This window comes from Heterodontus francisci, chromosome 1 (genome assembly GCF_036365525.1).
Source record: "Heterodontus francisci isolate sHetFra1 chromosome 1, sHetFra1.hap1, whole genome shotgun sequence".
Lineage (NCBI taxonomy): Eukaryota > Metazoa > Chordata > Chondrichthyes > Heterodontiformes > Heterodontidae > Heterodontus > Heterodontus francisci.
The window spans coordinates 21,808,725-21,826,893 of NC_090371.1; the positions used below are offsets into that span (position 1 = coordinate 21,808,725).

General features: G+C 44.7%; 1 protein-coding gene across 2 annotated transcripts in view; it reads right to left on the reverse strand.

The window, feature by feature from the left end:
* The window catches only part of LOC137368229 (dedicator of cytokinesis protein 2-like), a 1,222,644-nt gene that overhangs the window by 1,106,209 nt on the left and 98,266 nt on the right, over window positions 1-18,169 (reverse strand). For both annotated transcript variants that reach the window (XM_068028710.1, XM_068028709.1), the window contains exons 3-4: window positions 7,352-7,392; window positions 2,871-2,926 (exon numbers count right to left, since the gene is read on the reverse strand). In XM_068028710.1, coding sequence (XP_067884811.1) covers window positions 2,871-2,926; window positions 7,352-7,392 — 97 coding nt within the window. The remainder of the gene's footprint in view (window positions 1-2,870; window positions 2,927-7,351; window positions 7,393-18,169) is intronic.

Below are 18,169 nucleotides of genomic sequence, written 5' to 3' on the forward strand. Positions count from 1 at the left end.
TTTTTTTATATTCATTCATGGGATGTGCGCATCGCAAGCTAGGCCAGCATTTATTGCCCATCCGTAATTGCCCTTGAGAAGGTGGTGGTGAGCTGCCTTCTTGAACCGCTGCAGTCCATGTGGTGTAGGTACACCCACAGTGCTGTGAGGAAAGGAGTTCCAGGATTTTGACCCAGTGACAGTGAAGGAACGGCAATATAGTTCCTGGACAGGATGGTGTGTGACTTGGAGGGGTACTTGCAGGTGGTGGTGTTCCCATGCATTTGCTGCCCTTGTCCTTCTAGTCTGTAGAGGTCATGGGTTTGGAAGGTGCTGTCGAAAGAGCCTTGGTACGTTACTGCAGTGCATCTTGTAGATGGTACAGACTGCTGCCACTGTGTGTCGGTGGTGGAGGGAGTGAATGTTTGTGAATGGTGTGCCAATCAAGCAGGCTGCTTTGTCCTGGATGGTGTTGAGCTTCTTAAGTGTTGTTGGAGCTGCACCCATCCAGGCAAGTGGAGAGTATTCCATCACGCTCCTGACTTGTGCCTTGTAGATGGTGGACAGGCTTTGGGGAGTCAGTAGGTGAGTTACTCACTGCAGGATTCCTAGTCCCTCACCTGCTCTTGTAGCCACGGTATTTATATGGCTGGTCCAATTCAGTTTCTGGTCAATGGTAATGCCTAGGATGTTGATAGTGGGGGATTCAGCGATCGTAATGCCATTGAATGTCAGGGGGAGATGGTTAGATTCTCTCTTGTTCTCGTTGGTCATTGCCTGGCACTTGTGTGGCACGAATATTACTTGCCACTTATCAGCCCAAGCCTGGATACTGTCCAGGTCTTGCTGCATTTCTACACAGACTGCTTCAGTATCTGAGGAGTCGTGAACAGTGCTGAACATTGTGCAACCATCAGCGAACATCCCCACTTCTGACCTTATGATTGAAGGAAGATCATTGATGAAGCAGCTGAAGATGGTTGGGCCTAGGACACTACCCTGAGGAACTATTGCAGTGATGTCCTGGAGCTCAGATGATTTACCTCCAACAACCACAACCATCTTCCTTTGCGCTAGGTATGGCTCCAACCAGCGGAGAGATTTCCCCCCTGATTTCCATTGACTTCAGTTTTGCTCGGGCTCCTTAATGCCATACTCGGTCAAATGCTGCCTTGATGTCAAGGGCAGTCACTCTCACCTCACCTCTTGAGTTCAGTTCTTTTGTTCGTGCTTAAACCAAGGCTGTAATGAGGTCAAGAGCTGAGTGGCCCTGGCAGAACCCAAACTGAGCATCATCCAGCAGGTTATTGCTAAGCAAGTGCTGCTTGATAGCACTGTCGATGACACCATCCTTCACTTTACTGATAATTGAAAATATACTGATAGGGCAGTAATTCCTCGGTTGAATTTGTCCTGTTTTTTGAGCACAGGACATACCTGGGCAATTTTCCACATTGGCGGAAAGATGCCAGTGTTGTTGCTGTACTGGAACAGCTTGGCTAAGGGCGCGGCAAGTTCTGGAGCATAGGTCTTCAGTACTATTGCAGGAAGTATGTCAGGGCCCATAGCCTTTGCAGTATCCTGTGCCTTCAGTTGTTTCTTGATATCACGCAGATTGAATCGAATTGGCTGAAGTCTGGCATCTGTGATGCTGGGGACTTCAGGAGGAGGTCGAGATGGATCATCAACTCAGCACTTTTGGCTGAAGATTGTTGCAAATGCTTCAGCCTTATCTTTTACACTGATGTGCTGGGCTTCCCCATCATTGAGAATGTGGATATTTGTGAAGCCTCCTCCTCCAGTTAGCTGTTTATTTATCCACCACCATTCACGGTTGGATGCGGATATTTATTATTGACCTAAGTGAGAAGGCCTCTGTGGTTACACCTGGAATGGGCAGGTGGTCTTTTGAGGAAAGATTGGACAGGCTCGGCTTGTATCCGCAGGAGTTTAGAAAAGTAAGAGGTGAAACATACAAGATCCTGAGGGGTCTTGACAAGATGGATGTGAAAAGGATGTTTCCGCTTGTGGGAGAATCTAGAACTAAGGGTCACCATTTAAAAATAAGGGGGTGACCCATTTAAGACAGAGATGAGGAGATTTTTTTTTTGCTCAGGAGGGTTGTGAGTCTTTGAAACTCTCTTCCTCAAAAGGCAGTGGAAGCAGAGTCTTTGAATAATTTTTAAGGTGGAGGTAGATAGATTCTTGATAAGCAAGAGGGGGGAAGGTTATCAGGGGTAGGCGGGAATGTGGAATAATCAGTTCAGCCATGAACTTATGGAATGGCGGAGCAGTCTCAAGTGGGTCGAGTGGCCTACTCCTGCTCCTAATTCGTTAGCTCGTATGTTTTTCCTGACAGACTGAAGCTTGTAAGAGGACGATCAACAGGAGAAGTGGGGCCAGGAGAAGCAGGAGTCCTGTTCTAGGCTCCACGAGTGAAATGTCGATCCTCCCCACACCCCAGCTACAACATGGCCACCTCCCCCGCCACCCATGTAAGGTGCTGTCCACCCCAGAATCCTCCATCACTAACCACTCTCTCTCACCCACACCATTTATCTCAGGCCCAGCCTCCAGCCTCTAGGCCACCTAATTTTAACTGCTGGGGAGCTGCTCCCTGCCAAAAGTTTGCTCGGGAAGTCAGACATTGTTGGGTAAAACAAGGCCATCGGACAGGCTGGGCTCCCTAACAGTTAAAATTCCCATTTGAGAGTTAAATTCTCCCCCCCACCACCTCCACCTGTAGGTTTATGAAATGGGAAAGTCATCCTTACTTACCAGCCCTGACATCCCTCACCTTGACAAGCATAAAACCACACGCTGTCAATGTCAGATCCAGCTGAGAAACATATCAATACGTCAACGGGGTTTGACCATGTAAAAACACTTACCCTCTGAGCTCAATGACTGCATTTTTGATGTGAATGATTGAGGCAGGAAATATTCCCTGTGGAGAGAGCACAGAATTATTCTCCAGGTTTAATGTTTGAATGCAGACAGGAAGGATACAAGGCATTCAATGAGTGCTACTTTATGGAAAAAACATCTCACTAAGTGACAATGGACTTCATTCCATTTGACTGCCCATATTGTTTTCAATTGAGATTATCGGTCTGAAGAAAGTTCCAGAATACTCCATTGAGGTGATCTGTTTTTTTTTTAAATAGAAGGCAGCATCTCTGTCAAACTGAGAGAAGCCTCAAAAAGAGAGAAAAAAGAAAGCTCCAAATTACAGGGAAACCTGCGATTTGTAAGAAGGTCACGACTAAATTCTCAGGGAATTTTTTTCCCCCCACTTTGTGTTTGCAAACTGACACGTGCTGCAGTGTACTTGTGCAATCGACGTTAGCTTTGGAAACAAAAACAGAAAATCAAACAGGATCCAGAATGAGAGGACACCGATTTTAGATGATTGGCAAAAGAAGCAATGGCGACAGGAGAAAAAACTCTTTTACTCAGTGCGTGGTAAAATCTAGAATGCGCTGCTTGAGCATGTTGTGGAGGCAGATTCAATCGAGGCTTTCAAGAGGGAATTGGACAATTATCTGTTGAGAAAATATTTTCAGGACTATAGAGAAAAAACGGGAGACTGGCACTAGTTGAGTTGTTCTTGCAAAGAGCCGTCACGGACACGAGTGGCCTCCTTCTGTGCCGTAACCATTCTATGATTATAGGACACTTGCTACAGTTCTGCCTGAAAGGAGAAAAGGGGAGTCTGTCCTATCGGTTATAGACCCTCTCTCAGAATTGGAGCCCTGATAAAGAATTTGCCCCCATTATCGCCTCTTTTCTGGCCCCTCGTGCATTTGCGTGTACCCCATCCTACCACTGTTATGACCAACCGCACCAGTCACAGCCCCCAATCAAAATATACAATTCTGATTGTGGCGGGAGAAATGCTCTGTTAATTCAATCCTGTCCCTCCACAGATTGCCTAACATATCATTTTTAACTTTCCAAATTAAAGAAAGACCCAGCCAAATTAACCCCCAAATGAGGCTAATCAAACCAGGTGTCTTTAAATCGACAAATTAACTGTTTAATTAGAAAAACTAAATTCTTAAGCACAACGAAGATATAAACAACATTTAAAATAGAAAAAAATTAGAGTCCTTGCAAATTTCCACTTCCCAATGAACAATCCTCTGATTAAAGTACATGCACAATCTTCCAGGGTCCGATGAGGAAAGGAAAACAGTCCCACAAACGAAATTTCAAACTCCTCTTTCTTCCAGCGATGACCACAGGAGATCAACAACTCGCAGCCACTTTCAATAGAATCAAACTGGCTTTAGAATTTTTGAGGGATAAAAGATTGTCACAGTCTAACTTCCCTTCCTTCAGTTTAAATTATCAGAGATCTCTGTTTTGACTTGACCTTTTAGAATTTTGAGAGAGAATAATAAATAAATGGACTAAATTCTCTTCCTTCAGTTTAATTGGGCGGAGAGCTCTTCTTTCAGGTGCTAACACACAGCTGTCTGTCTGCGTCCTCTGTTAGAACAGTCTGTTTGCACTATAAGCCAGTTCAAAATTAAATTGTAACAAATGTATCTCTCGATGCTCAGTCTGAGTAGCTGTATCCAAGGTAATGAGAATGCACCCTTTGAATCGCAGTCTCCAAATGGCTGTATCCAAGGCAACGAGAATGCATTCTTTGACTCAGTCTTTCAAGCTTGCTGCCTTAAAGCATCTTTTTTCAGCCATAAAGGCAAACCGCATTCTTCCCGGAAAAAAAACTACAGGACCATAACACCACCCACACCAATTTTGTCCCATCAAGCCTCAGTTCCACACTCTGAAATTCCCTCTTACATTTCTCCACCTCCCTCTCCTCCTTTAATTCCCTCGTTAAAACCCACCTTCTCACCCATGGTTTTGATCGCCCCTTTGGCTCACGCCCATTTTTTTTTCTAATTATGCTTGCGAGGGTTTCTGGCTCTCTTTTCTCTTCTTATTTCAAGCTTCTTTGCCTTTTAATCTGGAATGGAATTACATTAATATCTATTTAATTGTCTAAATGGACTGCTGTTGCATTTTTGAGGACTTTCCAGTTTCTGATACAGATGAGGAGTATCTTGAATCCAAAAATGATGCTACAGGTAAGAAGTAATGAATTTTTCAAGGGTGGCTATATCGGATAACGAAGGCAAAACGAAAATACTGTGGATGCTGGAAATCTGGAATAAGACAGAAAATGCTGGAAACACTCCCTCTCCCTACCTCTGTACTTGCTTAAAACAGGTTACAATCTCTAACCTTTCCCAGTTCTGATGAAAGGTCATAGACTTGAAACGTTAATTCTGTTTCTCTCCCCACTGCTGCTGCAACGCAGACCTGCTGAGTATTTCTAGCATTTTCTGTTGTTATATTGGAGAGCTTGTGCCTTTTCTTTTCAAGATACTTTTTAAAAGACAAAAGCTACTTTAAATCTCTCAATGAGGTAGATTTTGGCTTTGTGCACTCATGTTAAATGGATAATAATGAATTGCCAGCATGTTTTAGAAATTTGCCAATTTTTATTTTCATTGAAGTCAATTTTGCGTGATGAAAAACAGGCTGCCAGCTCCCAATCATCCATTTTACACTACTGCCCAAAGTCAGAATCTACCTCAATATAGATTTATTTGCGAAACCAAGTGAAGTGTGAATAATATTAATATAATCACACATGACTTGGCTTGACAAGTAAGCTCATTTGGCTTGATGCCACAGAGGAACTTATGTCATGGCCCAGATGTTATCGGTTGGACGCTGTTCCTGTTGCACTTGCTAAGCACTTCCTGTTCAGAGAAATTTTGGCAGTCAGTGGATGAGTCATAACTGTTGCTCTGTCAAGCATGTTCTGAAGACAGAGAAACTGAAATTTAATTTTTTTTTTATTCGTTCATGGGATGTGGGCATCACTGGCTAGGATAACATTTATTGCTCATCCTTAGTTACCCAGTTGGAAGGCACAGGGAGGGGTAAATGGGGAGGGGGAAATGGGGAGAGGGGGAATGGGGAGGGGTGAATGGGGCGGGGGTGAATGGGGAGGGGGTGAATGGGGAGGGGGAGGGGGAATGGGGAGGGGGAAATGGGGGTGGAAGGTTATCGGGAAATGTGGAGTAATCAGTTCAACCATGAACTTATTGAATGGCAGAGCAGGCTCGAGGGGTCAAGTGGCCTACTTCTGCTCCTAATTCGTGTGTTCGTATGTTCGTATGTACCCTTGAGAAGGTGATGGTGAGCTGCTTTCTTGAACCGCTGCCATCTTGAGGTGTATATACACCCACACTGCCGTTAGAAAGGGAGTTTCAGGATCTTGACCCAGCGACAGTGAAGGAACGGCGATATAGTTCCAAGTCAGGATGGTGTGTGGCTTGGAAGGGAACTTGCAGGGGGTGATGTTACCATGCATTTGCTGCCTTTGTCACTATAGGTGGTAGAGGTTACGGGTTTGGAAGGTGCTGTAGAAGGAAGCTCCAGTACAGGCTGAACCAGTGTTTTATAGAGTTTTACCATATCTTCCTTGCTTTTGCACTCTATTCCTCTATTTATAAAGCCCAAGATCCCATATGCCTTATTGACCGCTTTCTCAACTTATTCTGCCACCTTCAATGATTTGTGCACATATACTCCCAGGCCCTTGTGCTCCTGCACCCACTTTAGAATTGTACCTTTATTTTATATTGCCTTTCTTCATTCTTCCGAACAAAATATATCACTTCAGACTTCTCTATATTAAATTTCATCTACCACATGTCGGTCCATTCCACCAGTCTTTCTATGTCCACTTGAAGTCTATCATTATCCTCCTCATAATTCACAATACTTCCAAGTGGGTAGAAAGGCTGCTTAACGAACCGCCAAGAAACATCCAAAATCAGGTAACAAAATTGCTGACTTTTCAATTGGTCATGGGAAGTGATGCATTCTAAGGATTGACATGTCAGGTGACCAATGGGAGAAACATGGAGGGCAGGGTGGGGCTTGGCAGGGGGGTGTCGGGAATTCATGCGATGAAATCTAGAATACGTTTAACCAAAGTTCAGAACTCTATCAGATTTTGGTAGAAACCTTAGGGAAAGGACCCCTTTCTCTTGTCAAGGGAAGTTGGGCCCAATTTATGCACCAAGGGAATAGTTTTGAGTGAGTTAAAATCTGGCCTGTTATGCGTGGCGAAGGACAAACTAAGAGGCAGTAAAAAGCTAAAATATTTAACACTATTTCCCAAATCAAAATTGGACATTAAAAATATTTTCCATTCTGGAATTCTATTTCTTACAATTGATTTGATTTGATTATTGAACATCACTTCCATCTCATTTTATCTGTCCAGATTTGAACATTGGTTAGAAAATCTTATTGGGTAATAAGCAATCAGACTTACCACAACAGATCTGTTCTTCAGGGAATACCCTCTGTACCAACCTATGGAATGGAAACACAACTAGTGTTAATGCCAATAGGAACAAGGACAAAATATATAGTACTTCCTATAAGGTTGGTAAATTTGTGGAGATTAGGGATGCACGGTGACACCCGCTGCAGCCAAATAGCCCATCACTGGCCCTCAAGGCTTACATGTGAAGATACTGGAAGATGGCCAATACTTGTTGAACCATAACTCCTGACACAGTTAAGTGCCTGCAGGGCAGGAAGGCAGAGAATTGGAAGATTGGTGAAAAATGAAAGAGAGAAAATTAATGATAATTTATACAACAACCTTTTCTACATCACCTCCCAAACCTGTGACCTCAACCACTGAGAAAGACAAGGGCAGCAGCATCTCCAAATTTCCCTCCAAGTCGCACAGCACCACAACAATTTGCATTTATATGGCACTTTTAACATTGTAAAATATCCCAAGGTGCTTCCAAGGAATGTAATCAGATAAAAATTTACACCAAGCCAAACCAGGGGACACTAGGACAGGTGACCAAAAGCTTAGTCACAGCAACGGGGAGGGTCTTTCATCCTCGTGTTCAAATCCCTTTATGGCCTCAATCCTCCCAACCACGGAAACTACCTCCAACCTGCCGAGAACTCGATGTTCCTGCAATTCGTGTTCTTTTGTGCAAGTGCAATTTCCTTCGCTCCACCATTGGTGGCAGTGCCTTCAGTTATCTCAGCCTTAAGCTCTGGAACTCCCTCCCTAAACATTTCCATCTTTCTCCTTTCTCTCTCTCTCTCTCTCTGCCTTTACCTCTGACTAAACTTTTGGTGCTGTCCTAATATCTTCTTAAGTGATTCGGAGTCAAATTCTGACTGATAACACTCCTTTAAAGCACCTTGGCATGTTTTACCACATTAAGTGTGCTATATAGATGCAAATTGTTGTTGAAAGACAGATGGAGAGAGAATTCCAGACATTATCGACCCTTGCAGAAGTGTGTGCAGTTTCAGGCCACACCTTGGTTGGATAATAAATTGTTGCCTTGGGTTGTTTACAAGGAAGGATTTTGCTCTGACCTCCAAGTTGGAACTGTTACAGTGGTGCCCATTTGCAGGCAAAGTACATTGTTTTTTTTTTCAGCATAAACACACTGAACCAGATGGTTACATTAACAAGAGAAGATTTATTTATGGAGACAGCATGCAATTGCAGCAGAGTCACAGCTGATGCCAAGCACCATCCAGCTGAATATAAGCTAGAGCTGATTGCTTGAGACAAGCTTGCAGACCCTTGTTCCTTCTTCAGCAGCTGGCTGACCCATTCTCCTCCACCAACTCCAAGCGCATCAACAACAAAATAAAGAAAATGGGGCCTGAAAGCCTCGACTTTGGGAAAAAGGAAGAGGAGTTCACTACCTGGAAAGGCAAAGGAATTTGGGGCAGATCCCAATCCTGACAGGATTCTGCCTCGTTAAGTCGGGATGGCTAAATTCTGGTAGAAGGTGTACTGAACACATTTTTCATTCCCCATCCCTCATAAGTTTTTGTTACTTCCAGACTTGACTACTCCAATGGTCTCCCGCCTGGCCTCCCACCCTCCATAAACTTGAGCTCAACCAAAACTGCATCCTCAATCACACCATGTCCTGTTCATCCATCACCCCGTGCTCGCTGACCTACATTGGCTCCTCATCCAGCAACAACCATTTAAAAATTTTCTTCCTTGTTTTCGAATTCCTCCATGGTCTCACCCTGTCTCTATCTCTCCTCCAGCCCTACAATCCTCTGAAATATCTGTGCTCTTCCATTTCTGGCCTCTTGAGGACTCTCAATTTTAATCGCTCCAGCATTGGTGGCTGTGTCTTCAGCAGGCAAGACCCTAAGCTCTGGAATTCCCTCCCTAAACCCTCTCCATCTCTCTCTCTCTCTCTCCTTCTTCAAGAAACTCTTTAAAACCTGCCTCTTTGACCCAGCCGGACCTTAACATCTCTTTATGTGGCTCAGTGTCGAATTATGTTTGGGACATTTTGCTATGTTAAAGGTGCTTATATAAATGTGAATTGTTATTGTTTGTAGTCAGAGGTGTGTAGCTGGGACATTACGCAGGTTTCACTGGGAAAACCATTCATGGGAGGCCTCACCTGAACTCTTGCAAGCTGATAAGAACATAAGAAATAGGGGCAGGAGTAGACCGTTCAATCCTTCAATAATTGATCAATCATAGCTGATCTTCTACCTCAGATACACTTTCCCTTCCTAACCCCATTATCCCTTAATTCCTTAGCATCCAAAAATCTCATTGATCTCTGTCTTAAATATGCTCAATGACTGAGGATCCACTACATTTGGAGTAGAGAACTGCACAGATTCATAATGCTCTGAGTGAAGAAATTTCTCTTCATCTCAGTTCTAAATGGCCGAACACTCTTTTGAGACGGTGAACCCCTAGGTATAGACTTCCGAACTAGGGGAAACATCCTCCCAGCATCTACTCTGTCAAGCTCATTGAGGATTTTAAATGTTTCAATGGGATCACCTCTCAATCTTCAAAACTCTAGGGAATATAGACCTTGTTTATTAGTCTCTCCTCAAAGGACAATCCCCTCATCCCAGGAATCCAGTGAACCTTTGGAACAAAGGCTAGCATACCATTTGTTTTCCTAATTGCTTGTTGTAAGTGCATGTCAACTTTCTGTGATTGGTGTACGAGGATATCCAGGTCCCTCTGAATACCAACATCTCAGTCACATCATTTAAAAAGTATTCTACTGTTCTATTTTTCCTACAAAGTGGAAAACCACACTTCTCCACAAGAACATAAGAAATAGGAGCAGGAGTAGGCCATTCAGCCCTTCGAGCCTGCTCCGCCATTCAATGAGATCATGGCTGATCTACTTCACTGCCATTTTGCTGCATTATCCCCGTATCCCTTGATGTTTTTAATATGTAGAAATCTATCGCTCTTAGTCTTGAACACACTCAAATGACTGAGCCTCCGCAGCCCTCTGGGGCAGAGAATTCCAAAGATTCACCACCCTCTGAATGAAGAAATTCCTCCTCATCTCAGTCCTAAATGGCCTACCTCTTATTCTGAGATTGTGTCCCCTGGTTCTAGACCCCTCAGCCAGGGGAAACATACTTCCTGCATCAACCCTGTCAAGCCCGATAAGAATTTTGTATCCTTCAAAGAGATCACTTCTCATTCTTCTAAACTCTAGAGAATACAGGCCCAGTCTCCTCAATCTCTCCTCATAGGACAATCCCGCCATCCCAGGAATCAGGCTGGTGAACCTTCATTGCACTACCTCTATGCCAAGTGTATCCTTCCTTAGGTAAGGAGACCAAAACTGTACACAATACTCCAGGTGAAGTCTCACCAAGACTCTACATAATTGCAGAAAGGCTTCTGTACTCAAACTCTCTTGCAATAAAGGCCTAATTGCTTGCTGCACCTGCACGTTAGCTTTCAGTGACTTATGAACAAGGACACAAGGGGCTGAAATTTACTAGCTCGCTGCCGTTCTCAGCGACGAGCTTCAAAAGTGCGAGATGTGCGCTGTGGAGCATCCGCAATATTTCACGCAGCGGCTCATTAACATGGAGGGGGGGGTGGACCACCTGCCCCCGATGACGTAGAGGTGTGCAAGTGCTGGCGCCATTTTTAAAAAGCTTCAAGCCCTTACAGGCAATTTGAATATTTAAACAGAAATGGAGGGAACATTTACAGTTATAAGTTTAATAAAAGATCAAAGTCCCTCTCCCACCCGCACCCACCCCCCCCCCCCCCCCCCCCCCCCCCCACAATGTCTAAACACTTCATTTATTGTGTTTTCCACACAAAACAAAATCCCTGGCCATAGGAGAGGTGCCAGAGGACTGGAGGAGAGCAAATATGGTACCATTATTCAAGAAGGGTAGTAGGCATAAACCAGGTAATTACAGGCCAGTGAGTCTAACATCAGTGGGAGGGAAACTATTGGAAAAAATTCTGAGGGACAGGGTTAATCTCCACTTGGAGAGGCAGAGATTAATCAAGAATAGTCAGCATGGCTTTGTTAGGGGGAGATCGTGTCTAACTAACTTGATTGAATTTTTAGAGGGGGTGACTGGATGTGAAGATGAGGGTAAAGCAGTTGATGTAGTCTACATGGACTTCAGTAAGGCTTTTGATAAAGTCCCGCATGGGAGATTGGACAAGAAGGTAAGAGCCCATGGGATCCAGAGCAATTTGGCAAATTGGATCCAAAATTGGCTTCGTGGCAGGAGGCAGAGGGTGATGGTTGAGGGTTGTTTTTGCGATTGGAACCCTGTGACCAGTGGGGACCGCAGGGATCGGTGCTGGGACCCTTACTGTTTGTAATGTACATTAATGATTTAGACATGAATATAGGATGTATAATCAGTAAGTTCGCAGATGACACGAAAATTGGTGGTGTTGTAAAAAGTGAGGAGGAAAGCCTTAGATTACAGGACGATATAGATGGGCTGGTAAGATGGGCGGAGCAGTAGCAAATGGAATTTAATCTTGAGAAGTGTGAGGTGATGCATTTTGGGAGGACTAATAAGTCAAGTGAATATACAATGGATGGTAGGATCCTAGGAAGTACAGAGGGTCAGAGGGACCTTGGTGTACTTGTCCATGGATCACTGAGGGCAGCAGTCCAGGTAGATAAGGTGGTTAAGAAGGAACATGGGATACTTGCCTTTATTAGCTGAGGCATAGAATATCAGAGAAGGGAGATTATGATGGAGCTGTACAAAACGCTAGTTAGGCCACAGCTGGAGTACTGTGTACAGTTCTGGTCACCATGCTATAGGAAGGATGTGATTGCACTGGAGAAGGTGCAGAGGAGATTCACCAGGATGTTGCCTGGGCTGGAGCATTTCAGCTATGAAGAGAGACTGGCTAGGCTAGGGTTATTTTCCTTGGAGCAGAGAAAGCTGAAGGCTGAGAGGTGAACTGATTGAGGTATACCAAATTATGAGGGGCATAGATAGGGTAGATAGGAAGAAACTTTTTCCATTAGCGGAGGTGTCAATAACCAGGGGGCATAGAGTTAAGGTAACGGGCAGGAGGTTTAGAGGAGATTTGAGGAAAAGAATTTTCACCCAGAGAGTGGTTGGAATCTGGAACACACTGCCTGAAGGGGTGGTAGAGGCAGGAACCCTCACAACATTTAAGAAGTATTTAGATAAGCACTTGAAATGCCATAGCATACAAGGCTATAGGCCAAGTGCTGGAAAATGGGATTAGAATAAATAGGCTTAATGGCCGACATGGACACGGTGGGCTGAAGGGCCGGTTTCAGTGCTATATAACTCTATGACTCTTCCCATCCCAAACTTTCCCCCTTGAACGTTGTTACCTTTGCCCTTCAACCTCTTCCCACCATTCCCTCAATCAATAGTAGGAGTTTTCCGCACTCCCCTCCCCCCACCCTGACAATAGGAAAATACCCCCTCCCCAGCAGTTCTCAGCTTTGGATCTCCAAACGGATATTCGAAAGTGCGGGACCTCCGACAACCAGCCGGAATATCAGCGTCGCAAAAAGGAAACTAATTATTCTTCAGTTATAATTTATTTACATATGTTAATGAAGTTTTTTACCGAGTGCCGGGACGGCCGCTCCGAGGCCTTGCTTTTGCTTCTTTTTCCAATTACTTTAAATGTATGTCCTCTGGTTCTCGCCCACCCCCGCTTCTGCCAATGGGAACAGTTTCTCTCTATCTAATCTGCCTAATCCCCTCATGATTCAGAATGCCTCCAGCAAATCCCCTCCCAAACACCTGTCTCTGATAATAACACCTGCTTCTCCAGTCCATCCCTTATCTCTGGAACCATTCTCCTAAATCTTTGCTGCACACTTTCTGAAACTTTCACATCCTTTCTAAAGTGTAGTGCCCAGAATTGGACACAATACTCCAGTTGTGGCTAAACCAGTGTTCGAAGAAGTATTGTCATAACTTTGTTGCTTTTGTCCTCTCTTCCTCTATTGATAAAGTCCAGGATCATGTATGTTTATTTTTTTTAAAACACTTTCTCGACTTGCCCTGCCACAAATTTTGCACATGCACCCCATGACTCTATGATACTCCCAGGTTTCTCTGTACCTGCACCCCTTCAGAATTGTATCATAATCATAGAGTCGTACAGCATCGAAACAGGCTTTTCGGCCCACCGCGTCCATGCTGACCATAATGCCTATCTATACTAATCCCACCTGCCTGCATTAATTCCATATCCCTCTATGCCTTGCTCATTCAAGTATCTGTCCAGATGCCTCTTAAATGTTGATACTGTTCCTGCCTCCACCACCTCCTCAGGCAGCTCATTCCAGATACCCACTATTCTTTGTGTGAAAGATTTACCCCTTTGATCCCCTTTAAACCTCCTCCCTCTCACCTTAAATCTTTGCCCTCTAGTTTTAGTCACCCCTACCTTGGGAAACAGACTCTGGCTATCTACACTACCTATGCCTCTAATAATTTTATACCTCTATCATGTCCCCTCTCAGCCTCCTTCGCTTCAAGGAAAACATAGAACATAGAACATAGAACATACAGCACAGAACAGGCCCTTCGGCCCACAATGTTGTGCCGATCCTTTGTCCTCTGTCAAGGACAATTTAATCTATACCCCATCATTCTCCTATAGAACATAGAACATACAGCACAGCATAACAGACCCAGCCTATTCAATCTCTCTTTATAACTCAAGCCCTCCAAACCAGGCAACATCCTTGTGAATCTTTTCTGCACCCTCTCTAGCTTATTCACATCTTTCCTGTAGTGCGGCGACCAGAACTGCACACAGTACTCCAAATGCGGCCTAACCAACGTTATGTACAACTGTAACATGACGTCCCAACTTTTGTACTCAATGCCTCGGCTGATGAAGGCGAGCATGCCATACACCTTCTTCACCACCCTGTCTACCTGTGTTGCCACTTTCAGGGAACTATGTACTTGCACCCCAAGGTCTCTCTGCTCAACAACACTCCCCAGGGCCCTGCCATTCACTGTATATGTCCTGCCCTGGTTTAACTTCCCAAAATGCATCACTTCGCACTTGTCTGCATTAAATTCCATTTGCCAATCCCTTGTCCACTTTCTCAGTTGATCTATATCCTGTTGTAACCTTAGACAACCTTCTTCACTGTCCACTATACCACCAATTTTGGTGTCATCTGCAAACGTACTAATCACGCCCCCTACATTCACATCCAAGTCATTAATAGAGATGACAAACAACTGAGGGCCCAGCACCGATCCCTGTGGCACACCACTGGTCACTGGCCTCCAATCTGAAAAACAACCCTTCACTACCACCCTCTGCCTCCTATCACCAAGCCAATTTTTTTTAGATTGATTAGATTAGAGATACAGCACTGAAACAGGCCCTTCGGCCCACCGAGTTTGTGCCGAACATCAACCACCCATTTATACTAATCCTACACTAATCCCATATTCCTACCAAACATCCCCACCTGTCCCTATATTTCCCTACCACCTACCTATACCAGTGACAATTTATAATGGCCAATTTACCTATCAACCTGCAAGTCTTTTGGCTTGTGGGAGGAAACCGGAGCACCCGGAGAAAACTCACGCAGACACAGGGAGAACTTGCAAACTCCACACAGGCAGTACCCAGAATCGAACCCGGGTCCCTGGAGCTGTGAGGCTGCGGTGCTAACCACTGCGCCACTGTGCCGCCCACTATTTTGTATCCAATTGGCTAGCTCACCCTGGATCCCATGTGTTCGAACCTTCTGGACCAGACTACCATGCGGGACCTTGTCAAAGGCCTTACTAAAGTCCATGTAGACAATGTCCATCGCCCTGCCCTCATCAATCCTCTTGGTCACCTTCTCAAAAAACTCAATCAAATTCGTGAGACATGATTTCCCACACACAAAGTCATGCTGACTATCCCTAATCAGACCTTGCCTTTCCAAATGCATATAAATCCTGTCTCTCAGAATCCCTTCCAATAACTTTCCCACCACTGATATAAGGCTCACCGGCCTGTAGTTCCCTGGGTTATCCCTGCTGCCCTTCTTAAATAAGGGCAGAACATTAGCTATCTTCCAGTCTTCCGGTACCTCACCCGTGGCTAACAATGATACAAAAATCTCTGCCAGGGCTCCAGCAATCTCCTCCCTTGCTTCCCATAGCATCCTCGGATACACCTGGTCAGGTACTCGGGATTTATCCACCTTAATGCGCTTCAAAACCTCCAACACCTCCTCCTTTGCAATGTTGATATGCTCCAGGATATCGCTGTTCCCTCCCTTGAACTCACTAGCTTCCATGACCTTCTCCACGGTAAATACAGACGAGAAATATTCATTTAAGACCTCGCCCATTTCCCGTGGCTTCGCACATAGATTACCACACTGATCCTTAAGGGGACCTACTCTCTCCCTAGCTACCCTTTTACTCTTAATATACTTATAGAATCTTTTAGGATTCTCCTTTATCTTATCTGTCAGGGAAATCTCATGGCCCCTTTTCGCCCTCCTAATTTCCTTCTTAAGTGTACTCCTACATCCCCTATCCTTTATTTTATATTCCCTCCCCTAGTTTTCTGACAAAAATTTATCATTTCACACTGCTCTTCATTAAATTCCATCTGTAAGTTTTTCCCCTTGACTATAAGCGTCAAGAAAACCGTGGTCATGGGACAAGGTGTTGTATCTCCACCCCTGTTCACACTAAATAACATCCCACTGGAAATGGTTAGCAAATTCTTCAACCTTGGGTCCACAGTGACAGATAATCTGTCCTTTGATGCAGAGTTCGATACACATACAGGGAAAGCAGCTACTACCTTTGGCCGATTCGCAAACGCGAAAGGGATAACAACAAGTTGACCCTTAGGACCAAGTTGATGGTTTATAAGGTCTGTGTTCTCAGCACCTTGCTGTATGGCTGTGAAACATGGGTGACTTACAGTTCCCAGGAAAAGCAGCTCAATAATTTCCATCTTCGCAGCACATTATGGGTATCTCTTGGCAGGACAAAAATCACAAATGCAGCAGTCCTTTCAAAGACAGAGTTCCCAAGTGTGTTGGCACGAATCAAACAGAGGCAGCTTCGGTGGATCGGACACGTCCGCAGGATGGAAAACAGTCGCATACCCAAGGACCTTCTGTATGGTAAGGTAGCCGGGGCCAGACCAGGGGGGGTGGTCCCAAAGCTCCGCTTCAAGGATGCTTGCAAGCGTGACATGAATGGCCTAAATGTAGACTATCTGGAGTCACTAGCTGACGAAATAGGGAAATGGTGATACATCCTTGGGACTGGTGTGCACTACCACAACGACCAGTTGCTACAACAGCTTGGTAAAAGGCGCCAAAGTCAAAGCCAAAAGTCAAAGCGTCACTTGGCAGCTTCACATGCAGCACTTGTGGCAGAACCTGCCTCTCAAGGCTTGGCCTTCACAGCCATCAACAAAGGTGCACCAAGAGAAGACCCACAACTTGATTGGATTGTTTGCTGCGTGTCCATCATCTTTCGATAGATGGAAGGATGCCAACCAGTCATTAAATTCCATCTGCCACATGTCCTTCCAGATTGTCATGATTTGTCATTTGTGCACATGGACATTCATGGGTAGTGGGTGTCGTGGCAAGGCCAGCATTAATGGCCATGCCTAATTGCCGTTGAGGTGGCGATGGTGAGCCACCTTTTTGAATACAATTCAGTGGCTTGCTAGGCCATTTCAGAGGGCAGCTAAAAGTCAAACACATTGTGGTGGGTGTGGAGTCACATGTAGGCCAGACCAGCAGATTTCCTTTCCTAAAGGACATTAGTGAACCAGATGGATTTGTAGTGACAATCCAGTTGTTTCACGGTCACCATTATTGATACTAATTTTTAATTGAAGATTTATTTAATTTATTGAATTTGAATTCCCCAGCTGCCATTAAGGGATTTAAACTCGTCTCTGGATCATTAGTCCAAGCTTACTGGTGTTGTAGCATAACTACTATGCTACTGTACTCCTGCTCCTCCACATCTCCTAGATTCTCCCACATAAATTCCCACTCATCTATCAACATGACCCTTGTCAACCTCCATTGGAATCAATTAAACTGTTTCCACTGGTGTAGTGTCGGTAACCAGAAGACACAGATTTTAACAACTTACATTTATATAGCACCTTTAGCATAGTGAAATGTCCCAAGATGATTCACAGGGACATTACCGATCAAAATTTAACACCGAGCCACATAAGATGATATTCGGACATGTGACCAAATCCTTGGTCAGAGAGATAGGTTTTTAATGCGTGTCTTAAAGAAGGAAAAGAGGTAGAGAGGTGAAAAAGGTTAGGGAGGGGATTCCACAGCTTAGGGCCAAGGCATCTGAAAACTACAAATGGTGGAGTGATTAAAATCAAGGATGTGAAAAAGGCCAAATTTGGACTGGGTGGGGGGGGGGGTGGGGGCGGGCAGAATCAGAGATCTAGGGTAGTAGAGAGGGCTTTAAAGTAAGTAAGGACAGTACAGTGGTCAGCACCGCAGCCTCACAGCTCCAGCGACCCGGGTTCAGTTCTGGAGTTTGCAAGTTCTCCCTGTGACCACGTGGATTTCCGCCGGGTGCTTCGGTTTCCTCCCACAGCCAAAGACTTGCAGGTTGATAGGTAAATTGTCCATTGCAAATTGCCCCTAGTGTAGGTAGGTGGTAGGAGAATGGTGGGGATGTGGGAGGGAATATGGGATTAATATAGGATTAGTATAAATGGGTGGTTGTTGGTCAGCACAGACTCAGTGGGCCGAAGGGCCTGTTTCAGTGCTGTATCTCT